The sequence below is a fragment of the Diadema antillarum genome, unplaced genomic scaffold (assembly GCF_040938485.1).
Source record: "Diadema antillarum isolate AM-2024a unplaced genomic scaffold, OU_Dant_1.0 seq00000430_RagTag, whole genome shotgun sequence".
NCBI classification, from domain to species: domain Eukaryota; kingdom Metazoa; phylum Echinodermata; class Echinoidea; order Diadematoida; family Diadematidae; genus Diadema; species Diadema antillarum.
The window spans coordinates 642,606-656,426 of NW_027271411.1; the positions used below are offsets into that span (position 1 = coordinate 642,606).

Genomic DNA, 13,821 nt, shown 5'->3' on the forward strand with positions numbered 1-13,821 from the left:
AAGTTGAGAATTTAGGAAGTTTCAATGCCGCCATCGCTCAGTGAGAAGACTACTATAGCTTGTGATGTCATGTGTATAGAACTATATAAATAAAATATAATAAAATTCCACATACATGTGTATTACTTCCACTCTTCTCGCATAGCAAAAAGCAATTTACTTGCCTCCTTCAGAAGACAGCGGGAATGATATTACCCTGAACATAATGTCAGAAACAAGTCAAGAGAATGTGTACTTTTTTTTTTCAAAAACTGAAATTCTGCGGAATTCTCGTTCTACACATGTGACATCATAAACTGTAGTAGTTTTCTCATGCAGCAGTGACTGCACAGAAACTTTTGAAATTCATAACTTTTGAACAGATTGTCCGATTTTTCTCAAACTTTCACTGATGCGTTCTACTGATATTGCTTTACTGCATTCATTCCCTCCACAGGTATAATAGGAAGGTGAACTTGTCCTTTAACTGGTAGTACGGTCTGCATGAGTTTTATGCTAGGCAGCTAAATCTGACTGACGTGCGACTTAAGTAGGCTCTATCGCCTGCTTCCCCATCTTGCATACGTCTCATTCAGCCATGTTTCTTTCACAGGAGGGCCGATTTCGTGCGCAAGGGACTCCAGGTATCACCAGGGGAATAATAAGCTGTTTTTGTTTCGGCTAAAACATAACATTAACCATTATGAGGGAGTAGAAAGACGCATTCACCGATTTCATCTTCCCTCTCTTTTTCTCCTCTTTTCTTCTTCATTCTTTCAATTCTTTAAAGCCTAAGAACTAGCTCGGGAATTGTGAATACAGACTTTCTTTTTGTTCCTTTGGGGAGGAAAGAGCCTGATACAATACAAAGGAAAGTTTTGCCAAAGAATTTGAAATGTGAATGAACAAAAAAGAAAACAAAAGCAAAAAAAGAATGTGCCAGGAAACTTCAGAAACAAGCGTACCACACCTGCGGAACCACCCAATAAAAATTCCCAGCAAACGGTGGTTAAAGGGACGGTGTCACTTTGGTTGAGATGGGGCTTCATTTTTTTTTTTTTTTTTTTGGGGGGGGGGAACATTGAGAAACTACTTATGAAATATGAAACAGCACACAATTTCAAAGGAAATCAAAGTTTATTTAGTTTAAAAAAATGTTTTAAAATGGCTGAGATATCCAAAAACAAAGTGGTTGGGGCCCAATTTTTATTAGGACCACTTTGTTTTTGGATATCTCAGCCATTTTAAAACGGATTTTCATCAAACAAACTTTGAATTCCTCTAAAGATACTTTTTCATAATCATATTTCATAAGTGGTTTCTCATTATCTTACGAAAATGTAAAAACTTGAAACCCCATCTAAACCAAAACTCTACCATCCCTTTAATGCGAAATTCTCTCCATCGGCCCTCATTGCCGAAACTGTATCTTCTTTCATAACCGTTTATTATTCTTATTCCTCAGAGGGTTCCTATAGTTTTCTTCATGTGATATTCTTCGGAAATCAACTCTAGAATATGTCATTGTTGTCTTCACAATGTGTTCTCTGTCGAAATGTCGCGAACACAATCGGAAACGAACAGTGATCTCAAACTCATCCGGTCTCCGAAGCAATTTCTTCCAAGTAAGTACGTACAATGTACGTAAGCACTAGGCCTACTACCTAGTGCTACTATACTCAGGCGCGCCGGAAGCAGTTTTGGATTGGGGGGGCAAACATTGGAGGGGACTCAAGATTAGACCATGCATATGTTACACAATATACACATACACACACACACACACGCACACGCACACACATCTATTATATATATATATATATATATATATATATATATATATATATATATATGTAAAGTGGCGTACGGTGGGTCGAAACATGGGGGGAACCATTGGACGGTCTGTATGCTTGTGCGTGTGTGCGTGAGCAATAATGGGACTACAATACATTACGGAATATGATACATTCAACAACGCAGTCATTGAGGAACATTGTAAATTTTCCTTACATGGATTCTGGAATGACGGTGTGAAACGATCGACAAATTATACTGTCAGCAACATAAGGTGAATGGCATAACAATAAAATGCGAGCGAGCGAAGCGAGCGAGCTTGAAAATTTTGATATTCTGCAGTTCCAAAACTGGAGTTTTGTAGCTATATATTTCGTTTTGGAAATAAATGGGAGCGCATCGGGCGCAACTGCTGGCAATTATTGGCAGCAACATTAGGAGAATGGCATAACGATTCAATGCGAGCGAGCGAAGCGAGCAAGCTTGAAAATTTTGACATTTTACAGTCCCAAAACTCCCGTTTGTAGCTATATTTTATCTTTCGCTTTGGAAATTAAGGGGTAGGGCATCGGGCGCAACTACTGGCAATTACTGTCAGCAACATTAGGAGAATGGCATAACGATTCAATGCGAGCGAGCTTGAAAATTTTGACATTCTAGAGTCCAACAACTGCCGTCGTAGCTATGTTTTTCGCTTTAGAAATTAAGGGGGAGGCGCACCGGGCTCAACTGCTGGATGCGAGCGAGCGAAGCGAGCGAGCTTGAAAATTTTGACATTTTACAGTCCAAAAGCTGCCGTTTGTAGCCATATTTTTTCCCTTTTATTCATATATATTCATATTTATTTTATTTTCTTTGTTTATTTATTTATTTTTATTATTATTATTTTTTTTTTTTTGGGGGGGGGGCTTTTTGGGGGGGCAAAAATGCGTTTTGCCCCCCCACTTTTTGGATTGGGGGGGCGGCTGCCCCCCCTGCCCCCCCACTTCCGGCGCCTATGACTATACTACCACTACTAGTAAGTCGCGCGTGCAAGTACTGCGCTGTGGAGTCACCCACAAACTTCGCCCACGCGGCCACGTCACGTCTCGCATGCCAGTAAGGGTCCTATTTCTGCAGATTTTTTTCATTTATTGTCGTGCGAACAACACATGGCAGCTTCGCAGCAACAACCAATAGTCGTATTAACAGCAATTTCTTAAGAATGGAGGAATTTCAAATCATATTAAAGCTGTAATTCAAGTCGAGAAAACCGGAAGTACACGTAGAATACAGTCGGTTGTAGTGTAAACAGCATTAGTCACGTATCACGCGCGTACGAACGGAAGTGACTTTGCTACCGGACTATCCCATAATGCACCGTAAATGACGCTTAAATCAACATCCTGGTACTTTTTACGTCATTGGCGATAGCGAGAATTATTCTTAGGCAGGAATGTAGGGAGGGGGAGAGAAAGAGACACAAAGACCAGAATAGAGAGATAGAAAAGAGAGATATAACATCATTATAATATATATAAATTATATATTATATATAAATAAATAAATAAATAAATAAAAGAAATATATATATATATATATAATTGCAAATAAATGTAGAGAGTGAGAGAGAGAGAGAGAGAGAGAGAGGAAGACAAAAACAGAAATAGAGACTAAAGGGAGGGTGTGAGAGAAGCCGCTTCAAACTATGGACATGATAGGGTAATTAAGCCCGTTTTTTTACAAGCAAGATTAGTGCAATGACCTTTGTATTCTGAAACTCTAATGGTTGTGGTTCAAAGAGAGCAGGTGAGTTGAATCGTCTTCCATCTCTATGATGAGAGTGTTTATATCCTCCGACATCCGACCATTACATTACTTTACAATCACTTTATAATCACTTTATAATCAGGAACGGCGCAGTGTTTTCAAAAGTGTGGGGGCCCATTTCCGGGTTTCATGAGCTAACAAAGTGATGACACCTTATGTATTCCTTTGTATGGTGCACAAAAAGTGTGGGGGCCTGAGCCCCACGGCCCCCACGGCTGCGCCGGCCCTGATAATTACTGTCAATTGTTGTAGGTTTCTTTTAAGAGTTACGTGCAAAATAAGGACCAATATCCTACGTCAGTCACATAGGAAGACAATTCAATCTTTATCAGTTTTGTCTTTCCATGCATACTAAGTTCTTATAATTAGTTTCGAATGTCAGAAGTTGAAAGATCATAGCGCCCTGCTAGAAATCATTCTGCTACATGCAATACAATCGTACAATTTAAACTACCACTGTTCGGATTGGTCATCGCTTTGTAAGTTGACTTCCTATCTTTCATTGGCGACATTTGCCAAACGGTGAGCAAACGCTCAGTAGCGTTCATAGCAGAGATGATAATTACCGCTATGAATATCAAACGAGGTAATTAAAGGCATTATCAATACCAACGACGATTCGGTGCTAACGCCCTCCGGTGTTAAAATTTGCAAATAAGCCATATGAACGAACAATGGGTGGGATGATTACGCGCATTATGGTTAGTCATGATGATTTGGAAAAAAAAAGACCCCGAATATTCTTTAACAATGTAATTACAAATTATCGTTAATATAATCCATTTACTGGGAGATAAGAATGATCACAAAGACCATCTCCAGCAATAGAAAACGCTCCGATGACACACCCATTTCTATCACCAGTCGTCAATCATGTTAACAGGGGGTTGTAGGACTACGTGGTAGACCAGGGAAATCCTCGTCAATAAAGGTTCGGATTTCGATAGCTTGTCAACAGTTTGGAGTTTGTGCGTACGTGCGTGAGTGCGTGTGTTCCGTGCGTGTGTGTATTGTTTGGGAGGAGTCAGGATTGCCTCCTTCTGTGTGTTTGTATGTGTGTATTGATGCAAACGTGTGGTCTATCCTAATACAACATGTACTGAATTCGATTGTGTGGCTTTGTTTTCTTTTCCCCTGAAATCAATACCGAATGCACGTAATATTGCCCTTTGTTTTTCTCATTTTTTTAACGCGGTTCATAGAGAGTCTCTGTACTTCCATACGTCATGAACCTCGAAAAAACACCTACAACAACAATTGCGTAGAGTCAAAATGGAATCGTTTGCTGCGGTCGGAAGTGATGAGGTAGGCCTGCTGTATCGCGCAGTCTTGCGAAAGATTCTCGGTCACGTTCCCAACACAGGAAACAATTAGATTAGCAAGTGTTGTTCCTTAGCCACATTATCTGACACTTAACTAGCCGGATGATTGACGTGTGAGATGGATAGCCTATATTCGTGTCGTCACCTCTTGATGTGCGGTCACTTGTCAATTACTGCTGTCTAGATGAATCAGTGCTATCCCGGTGAAACGGGAATAACCTGCAAAATTATCACGTATTACAATATTATCACGTGCAATGATGACAAATGTAAAGCTTCCAGTGACTGTATGAAGCATTCCACTGATCATTGGTAACTTCGCACGATTACGCCCTTCCTTTCTTGATAGCGGGTAGATGTCATCACGAGAACAGGAGTGAAACACACATTATTTGGGCGTGTACACACGTTTACTCACACAGACACACGCACACATAATAAATGGATTTGCTTTGCATGACGTTTATATGGGACAGCATCACAACTCACCGGTATCGTCATGATCGTAGACAAAACGGACTCGCGATCAAATTCCCACCATACAGGCACGGAGCGCAAAAGATTCGTTTCTCACAACTCGAAACGATCAGACATGACTGGAAAATGAAATGATTTGGATATGTTCCCTCGTAACAAATAGTTCATCAACCTTTATGAAACATAGCTTTTGTTCTCTCTCTTGTCACGAAAATCTGTGCATTCTTTCTTTGTCGATACCAGCCGAGAGGAAACTCAGAACAACACATCCTCAAACTTCACTTAGGTACCCTATTGTTGGCAGTGTCTACGATCTCCATCAATTTTCTCAACTTCAACAAGTTGAGAAAATTGTTTCTCAACAGCAACTGCAGCTGCATGAAATCACCATGCACTCTTCTTGAATTTTCTTAAAGACCAATTTGATAACAACCTTTCATGTTTTTATCATGTAGCACAATTTACCTGCACATTTATTTCACATTCATTAGACTTTGACATCCTTATTCCCTCAGACATCGTACACGTCATTTTGTCTGTGAAGTTCGTGTTTGTTTGAAAGATACGCGGAAAAAAGAAAAATCATATCAGATGTCAAACCGAACTTTGGGAAACGCCGCGGATTAATACGATGACTCAGACAGCAAACTTTTCACACCGTCTGAATTGCCGTCATAATGTATCATACTCGCCAGAACAAACACTAATTATTGTGAACAGGTCTGAATGACTAACGCCCTCTAGTGAGCTCTTTTCCACGGTCGTTTGTCAATATTGATCTCGGCGAAGAATGACTCTGGAAGTTTTCTTCTTTAGCGGACAGTGAACAACCGAAAACTGTCATCCATCCAAACATGACTGAAAGAAATATGAAAATTCCACACCACGTTCACTTTGGCATCAATGAGGAAATAAGCTGAAATTATAACAATCTGACACAGAAAAATAACTCGGTTTTTTTAATGAAATAAGAAAAAATAAACTATATAAATTCAAGTGAGGTGTGCAGAAAACAAACTGATTTGAAGTGCTTCTGCACCATATTATAGTTTTAATGATATTATAGTTTTGATTTGTGAATAAAACGTGACAAATACCTCGTTATCATGTTTACTGTCCATCATTCGTTTGTTATTGAAATTGCACTCTCCAAATTTTCCTTCTTACTCTTCATAAGTCTTAATATGTAACTCCTTCATTCATTGTCATCGTTACTGTTACTGGTAGTATCTCTCATACCTTTTTGTCTACCTTCTCGCTCAAATTCTCGTCATCATTAGCAACCACCATCATCATCGTCATCATCATCGTCATCATCATCGTCATCGTCATCGTCATCGTCATCGTCATCATCATCGCTTTCTCATCTAGGCTTATATTCCTCTCTTGTCATTCTCATCTACAATTTAATTGACATCGAATTTTTTCCTCGCCAACTGCTCTCGAATCTTTTGTGTGATCATTACTGTTTGGAACTCACTTTTCTTTATTTTGATATTAATTGTGTGTGAATATGTGTTTTTGGTTACAGTTCGTTATTCCGAAGGTTCGTTATTCCGAAGGCTCTTCAGTCCGAAGATTCGTTATTCCGAAGGTTCGTTATTCCAAATTTCATTTTCGGATTAACAAATCTTCGGAATAACGAACCTTCGGAATAACGCCACAAATGTTGGAATTAATGAACCCTTTTTCATTTTCGGATTAACGAACCTCTAGGTATAGGGAATTTGTGTGTTTCGGATTAACGAACCTTCGGAACAACGAACAGCACCCGTGTTTTGTGTGTGTGTGCGCGCGTGTGTGTATTGTGTGTGTATTGTTTTGAGTGTGTGTGTATTTAGTTTTGAGCAAAATTATCTATTGTGTTCCCCGTTTTGCGGGCTTTTTGCGAGAATATGTGTTTATAAAGAAACAAAAAGCGGATTTCGTTTCCTTGGTTAAAAGTGTTACAATGTAAGTTTGACATTAGTTTGCACAATGTTTGTGTTACTGCATTTTGTCCTTAAAATATAGTGTAAGATTGACGTTATTTTGTACAATGTTTGTGTATAATGCAGTTTGTCTTTGTATAATGTTTTGTTTTTGTTTCTGTGAACGTTTCTGTTTCTGCGATATGAAATTGGAACGAAATTCGAATAAAGAATTATTTAAAAAAAAGCATTGTGTATGGGTATATAGTGAGGATGGAGTGAAGGGGAGAGGCAAATGAGTTTCTCTGAAACTGGCAGACTCCTAAACGGCGAAAAGACGGGGGAGAACGAAAAAAAGGGGGTTGAGGAGCCGTGAAGCCACAAGGACCACTTGACATGCTTGCCCGGCGCAAACCGCGTAACGATGTGGTACATTAAACTCAAGTAGGTGTGAAAATACGCCTCCCTACACAATGCCACAACGAATTTACTGTGCAAACAGCACGTTTCTCTGAAGTATACAAGTCTCACACCGGCTGTCCAGTCGAAAACTTAACTTGTTCAAGAACAATTAGAGGGAAATTACATTCCCCCACCCTACCCCCCTAAAAAAAAACCAAAAAAAACAAAAAAAAACACACAAACAAAACAAAACAACGGCAAGATCGACATGATAATCTTCATAGAAGTAAAGAAATATTATCTTTCTTATTTTATACATCACATATTATATTATATATTTAGATTATTCTCTTTGTATACAATCGTAGATTTTACAAGTCAGATTGCAAAGGTAATAAGTGGGAAAGTCATGTGAATGAATGATCATTTTGCAAAAAAAAAAAATGAGCATTTCAAACCCTCCCAAGATCCTAAATGACGATTATCAGCAGTTGGTACATTTCCTTTTTCTTTTCTTTTTTTTTTCTCTCTCTCTGCTTTGGTTCCACTTGAGAGATCAAATTTGGTCTTTCTGAGACTTCTGGCTTCATTTTCTTCTCTGTATTTTGTTGAACCACTGAAGACACTGAGGAAGATCTCATTCTTTCTATTTGGGGTAGACATTCATGAACACGTTACAAATCTGACCTTATATAACCATAATCATCTCATTATGTTTAGGGATTGTTCGAACCATCGTCACAAGAAGTCAGGAAATCCCTATCAGGCCCTCTGCCAAACATGTCGTATAAATGGGTTAGTTTTCTTATTAACGGACCTGAAAGCGCCTAATCTAAACCAAAAATATTCAGGACATTGTAGCCGTGGACAAGGCCAAGGTATCTCAAACCTCATCTTCTTTCCTAGTTACCCAACTCGCACACACACACACACACACGCACGCACTTTGTCTTAAAATTGTTATCAATGGTTTGTTCAAGCATTCACGACTAGTGTAAAACTAATTTGGTACTCAAATGTCCCAAAATACAACAGTATCAGGATCATGAAAAGGCCGCGCGTTGATATACAATGTAATCAAATATACTTTTTTTTAAATTCTTTATTAAAATTTCGTTCAATTTGATATCCCAAAATTCACTTTCACAGAAACTAAAACAAAACATTGTGCAAAGACAAACTGCATTGTACACAACATAGTACAAAATAATGTCAATCTTCCACTATATAAAGACAAAATGCAGTAACACACAGTCACCCACACACACGCACAAACACGCGCACAAACACACAAACAAACACAAATACAGACAGAAAGAAGATCAGACAGACAGTGTAAAGCAGAGCATGAACAAAAGTCGAGATCTCTCAATGACAAGGCCCGATGGATTCAGAGCTGATATTCCTTTTCCTTTCCCTTTTGAAACATTTGTTGTTTTGATTTCCTCCCTGAATTTCATCCATGACGCTGCAAAATATCCTCGGAAACATAAGAATACGTTATGTACAAGAGAAGCTCAGTGGCCAAATGAGAGTTTTGACTCATGTTTCGCTGCCTAAAAGCATGCTCTATAAGGTGCCATGCTTTGTGTTACAGCGCGATTCTCGTCCAACCTCTGCTCAATATTTGAATATGCTTTAAGAATTGTTCCACATTTCTTAAAGGGCGCATTGTCGACTCTGGAAAAATATAATGTCCTTTTTACATCTATTATTAGAATTGACGAGTGAAAGAAAAAGGAATCATGAATAAAGATTTGGGTTTTTTTCCAGACTTTTTGATGAGCCTCTCCTATGACCTGCCTTAAAACTTCTATGAACCCCCTGTGTTGTGTTATAGCTTTGTAAAGATATTAATTGCTCACGTGTTAAAATGGTTCGAAAACATTCGATTTCTTTGTCGATAGATAGACCCCAAGCAACCTATACTTCAGCATACACTGGCTGTGGAATGGATGCAGGATAAAAACGAATGATTTTTTATCGTTCATTTTACAGACCACTTGGTTCAAGATTAATGCCTTCAAGGAAATAATCATCCATCAGGAACAAGGAGAAAGTCAACTGAAACTACCTTGAAATTGCTTTTGAATATGTAACGGTTTGAAGAGTTGCCCTAACAACCAAAGTTACTTCATACTATTCATCATCATTATCAACAAGAACAATAAATAAGATAATACCATCCATGCGATTTGCATCTTGCTATCGTATGCGATTTTTCTGTTTGTGCTCTTTTCTAAATGAATCAACCTGGCTGTTCAACAACAATACAAACAACGAAGACAACGCCAAAGACAATTGACAATGTGGACACCACGAGTTGGCTCGGTGATGTTTTGGCTATAGTTCTTTATTCCGCGAAGGTTCATTATTCCGAAGGTTTCTTTAGTCCAAAGGTTCGTTATTCCGAAGGTTCGTTATTCCGAAGATTCGTTATTCCGAAGGTTTGTTAATCCGAAAATGTGATAAGGTTTGTTATTCCGAAGGTTCATTAATCCGAAAATGAAATAAGGTTCGTTATTCCGAAGGTTCGTTAATCCGAAACTGAAACACAGCTCGTTATTCCGAAGGTTCGTTACGGACCCTATTTCATTGTCGGATCAACGAACCTTCGGAATAACGAACCCTATTTCATTTTCGGATTAACGAACCGTCGGAAAGACGAACCCTATTTCTTTTTCTTATGAACGAGCCTTCGGAATAACGAACCTTCGGAATAACGCCACAAATGTTCGGATTAACGAACCCTTTTTCATTTTCGGATTAACGAACCTCTAGGTATAGGGAATTTGTGTGTTTCGGATTAACAAACCTTCGGAATTACGAACCCTCGGAATAACGAACAGCACCCAATGTTTTGACGTGTGGCGGTGAAGTACTGGTATACCCCTTTAAAATTCTCGTCTCTTCTTCTAAAGGTCTCTTCTCGTTTAGCAGCCCTCCACCGGGAGAACAGTTACAATTAAGCTGGACCCATCTGAGAGTTGTTGAATTGATAGCCACAGTTTCCGCCGAGTACAGACAATTTCCAAAAATAATGTCAAGAGCACCAACTAGGAAATCCTCGAACAAATCTAGTTCGACAGGGATGGTATTACACCCTCCAACCCCTCCCCTCCGCTTCCCACCTCCTCTAGATACGCACAATGCATAATATGCCCGTTGAATAAATGTTTCTGTGAGCGACATAACTGCATGTGCTAACTTACAAAGCCGGCAATATGTGGGACTATGATGTCACGAATCATTACGACTTGGCGTAAAATGATTGCTTTTAGCTGTACATAGAATGAAAAAAGAAAAGAAAAGAAAAGAGCTTGACTCGGACACTTCAAAAGGCGTTGGACAGTACATGTCAAAGGCAATGATTTAAAACAACCCACGCCTACTCAGTAAGTAGGCCTAATAAGCGATATGAGGAAATTGAGGATTATCGAGTGTAATGGGGATCAAATATTTTTAAACAAGGTAGCTCTACTGTCATTTTAAGAACTGCATACTGTATAATTTATGCAGCAACTGCATGGGAATGCATATCCATCAACACAGGAATCACCAAAATTTTGGTCTGACTTTTTTTTTTGTCAGTCATAACGTGATTCTGTCACGTAAAAACCTCAACAACACCTATTTAGCTGGCAGCGTATGCATTCTAATCTATTGATAACCCCATCTTTACTTTCTGAATCCATTAACAATATGATAATTACGATAATATAAAACATGATTTTACCCAAGACTCGGGTAATATTAAATTTTAACAAAAAAAGAGTGATAACATTGTCTTAGGTTATCATTTTATGTCCATTATTACTGTGGTTGACATGGACCTGTTTTGGCGTATTATAGCGTTACGTGTGTCCACGAATATATTCTCGAGTGGGCAACAGAAAAAACTAACAAAAACGAAAATGAGTTCTACTCCTCACTAGGACAATCGATTATAATGTTTAAGAAATGAATGCCTCTCCCAAAGCATGAAACCAGGTGACTTGGGAGAAAGAAAAAAATCATGATCGAAAGATTCTTGAAAATTCGTTTCTCTCCAAACTTTGTACGATTTTTGTTTGCTGAACGCAAGAGACATTATGTGCATAGATGACGTAAATAGATCATCAACAATAAAAGGTATGCGTCATGTCATCATCGGTCATGTTTGATACACGTCATGATCTAACAGAACGCTTTTGGAACTATGCTAATCCTGGTTATAAGCGCGGTCACGAGCGAGAAAAAAACGACACAACAGGAGAACAGTCTCGTGTGACGTTACTATGGTTACCTTAAGCGATACACAATTCTTAGAGTTTGGAGGCGGGGGTAATCGTGTGTCCAACCCATTTAATAAATCCTGACCGATATTACCGACTAGATTGTGGTTCATTGTTTCCGAGTTGTTTGCGCAACATTGACGGGACTACGCCCTTAACTTTAAAACTCAGCTGACTATGTACTATCTTTACACCGATGTAGCGCTGTTGATACAAACCTTGATTTCGTTCGTGAAAATGAGACGTTTTAAAGTGGAAATCAATCTCCACACGCATTAATGGAAACTATAAGTCTTTTTATGTCTAAGGATATAAACCAGTGGTTCTTTTGTTCGTCACACAGGCTGTAATATCGCAACATATTAATAGTCCATGGTGATGGATAGTGTTGATGATTGTATTGACAATACTGACGGATGATTATGTAACTGTGATCATCACGTCGTGTGCCCGGGAGAATGACACGGACGCATGCGATGCGCGTAAGTATACCGCGCGCTTCGCATATTGCGCTCGTGTCGTTCTGCCGGACACACGATGGCAAAAACCAATACTGCTGTATTAAGCTCGTCATGATTACGATTACTGCAGAAAAGAATTGACAGTGATAATTCAAATGAGACAGGACGAGTTCTTGCGAGCGCCGAATGAAGAGAAAGACTCAGAGAAGAAAGATTAATAATAGTAACTGGTGAGGTGAAGTTTCATTCTCAGTAAGAAGTGATTACATAAAAATCCTACTCACACTGCGGAGCAAATGGCCTTGGGGTTGCCCTTGCAGAACTCTGCCGTGCACTTCGGGCGACAGGTCTGAGCCTCCGGAGCCTGGTCGCTGCGTACGTCGGGTTGAATACCTGCGAGAAAGAATAGGATATTTCATTCCTCTCATTTTTCTGAGTGGGCCTACATGTATTCATACCAGGCTAACAAGTTTAATATATGCACACGTTAAGAACACACGTAACACATAGATAAGACCCCATCTCCCCCCCCCCCCCCCCGCACAAATTACTTTCTATAAATCTGCGGAAATTCATACCAATTATTAAGACGAAATGAACAATAATTGTAAGCTTAATTCTCTTGTTGTTTATCAATGTTTATTCATCTATTCATTATTCATTCTTTCATTCTCTTATTCATCCATTCATTTATCTATCTATAATCTATTCATCTATATACTTATTCATTTATTTGTTATCGTTCTTCGGGCATTAAGCGTATTTGTTATATCAATGTTGTTTAAGGGTGGAAAGTTTCATAACATTGTTACGCACTTTGTATGCATTTGAACACCCGCAGACGTAATGAGAGAGGTTATGAATTCACATGCCATGAAACAATCTGGATTAAGGTGAACGACCTTTCACTCTTAGTTGGTAGTTGCCGGTAATAACATTTAACCCTTTCTGCGCCATGGACTTTGGACGGTGTGGACAATGCTATGTGGGATTTCTGCGCCAAACTGCCCTCAATGCGCACAAAGGGTTAATATTGACTCAGTATCCAGCGTATAAGGCAACCCACTTATAAATGAACATTTAGCAGTGTGTAGTGAGGATTTGTCTTTATTCATTTCTGTAGAGTTGTTGATGGGTTACGGAGGAGACAGTCATAAGGTCAAAGTACAAATAACTATTCATTGCATTCTGAAAACACAGGGCTTTGATAATGTATATCATTGGCCGTAATGGTGAGGCATTAGTGACCGATATTCATAAATTATATAGGGCCTACTCCATAGCCTCAAGATCTGACGATCGGGGATAGTTACATAACATCGACCTTTACATTCAATTATTCCGATAAGCCTCTACATGGACGATTTGATATTGTTAGATGCCTTCAAAATCA

General features: G+C 39.0%; 1 protein-coding gene across 1 annotated transcript in view; it reads right to left on the minus strand.

Moving 5' to 3' along the window:
- The window catches only part of LOC139732528 (uncharacterized), a 68,184-nt gene that overhangs the window by 32,917 nt on the left and 21,446 nt on the right, over positions 1-13,821 (minus strand). Inside the window, exon 2 of the mRNA XM_071643382.1 lies at positions 12,713-12,821. Within this exon, the coding sequence (XP_071499483.1) occupies positions 12,713-12,821 (109 nt within the window). The remainder of the gene's footprint in view (positions 1-12,712; positions 12,822-13,821) is intronic.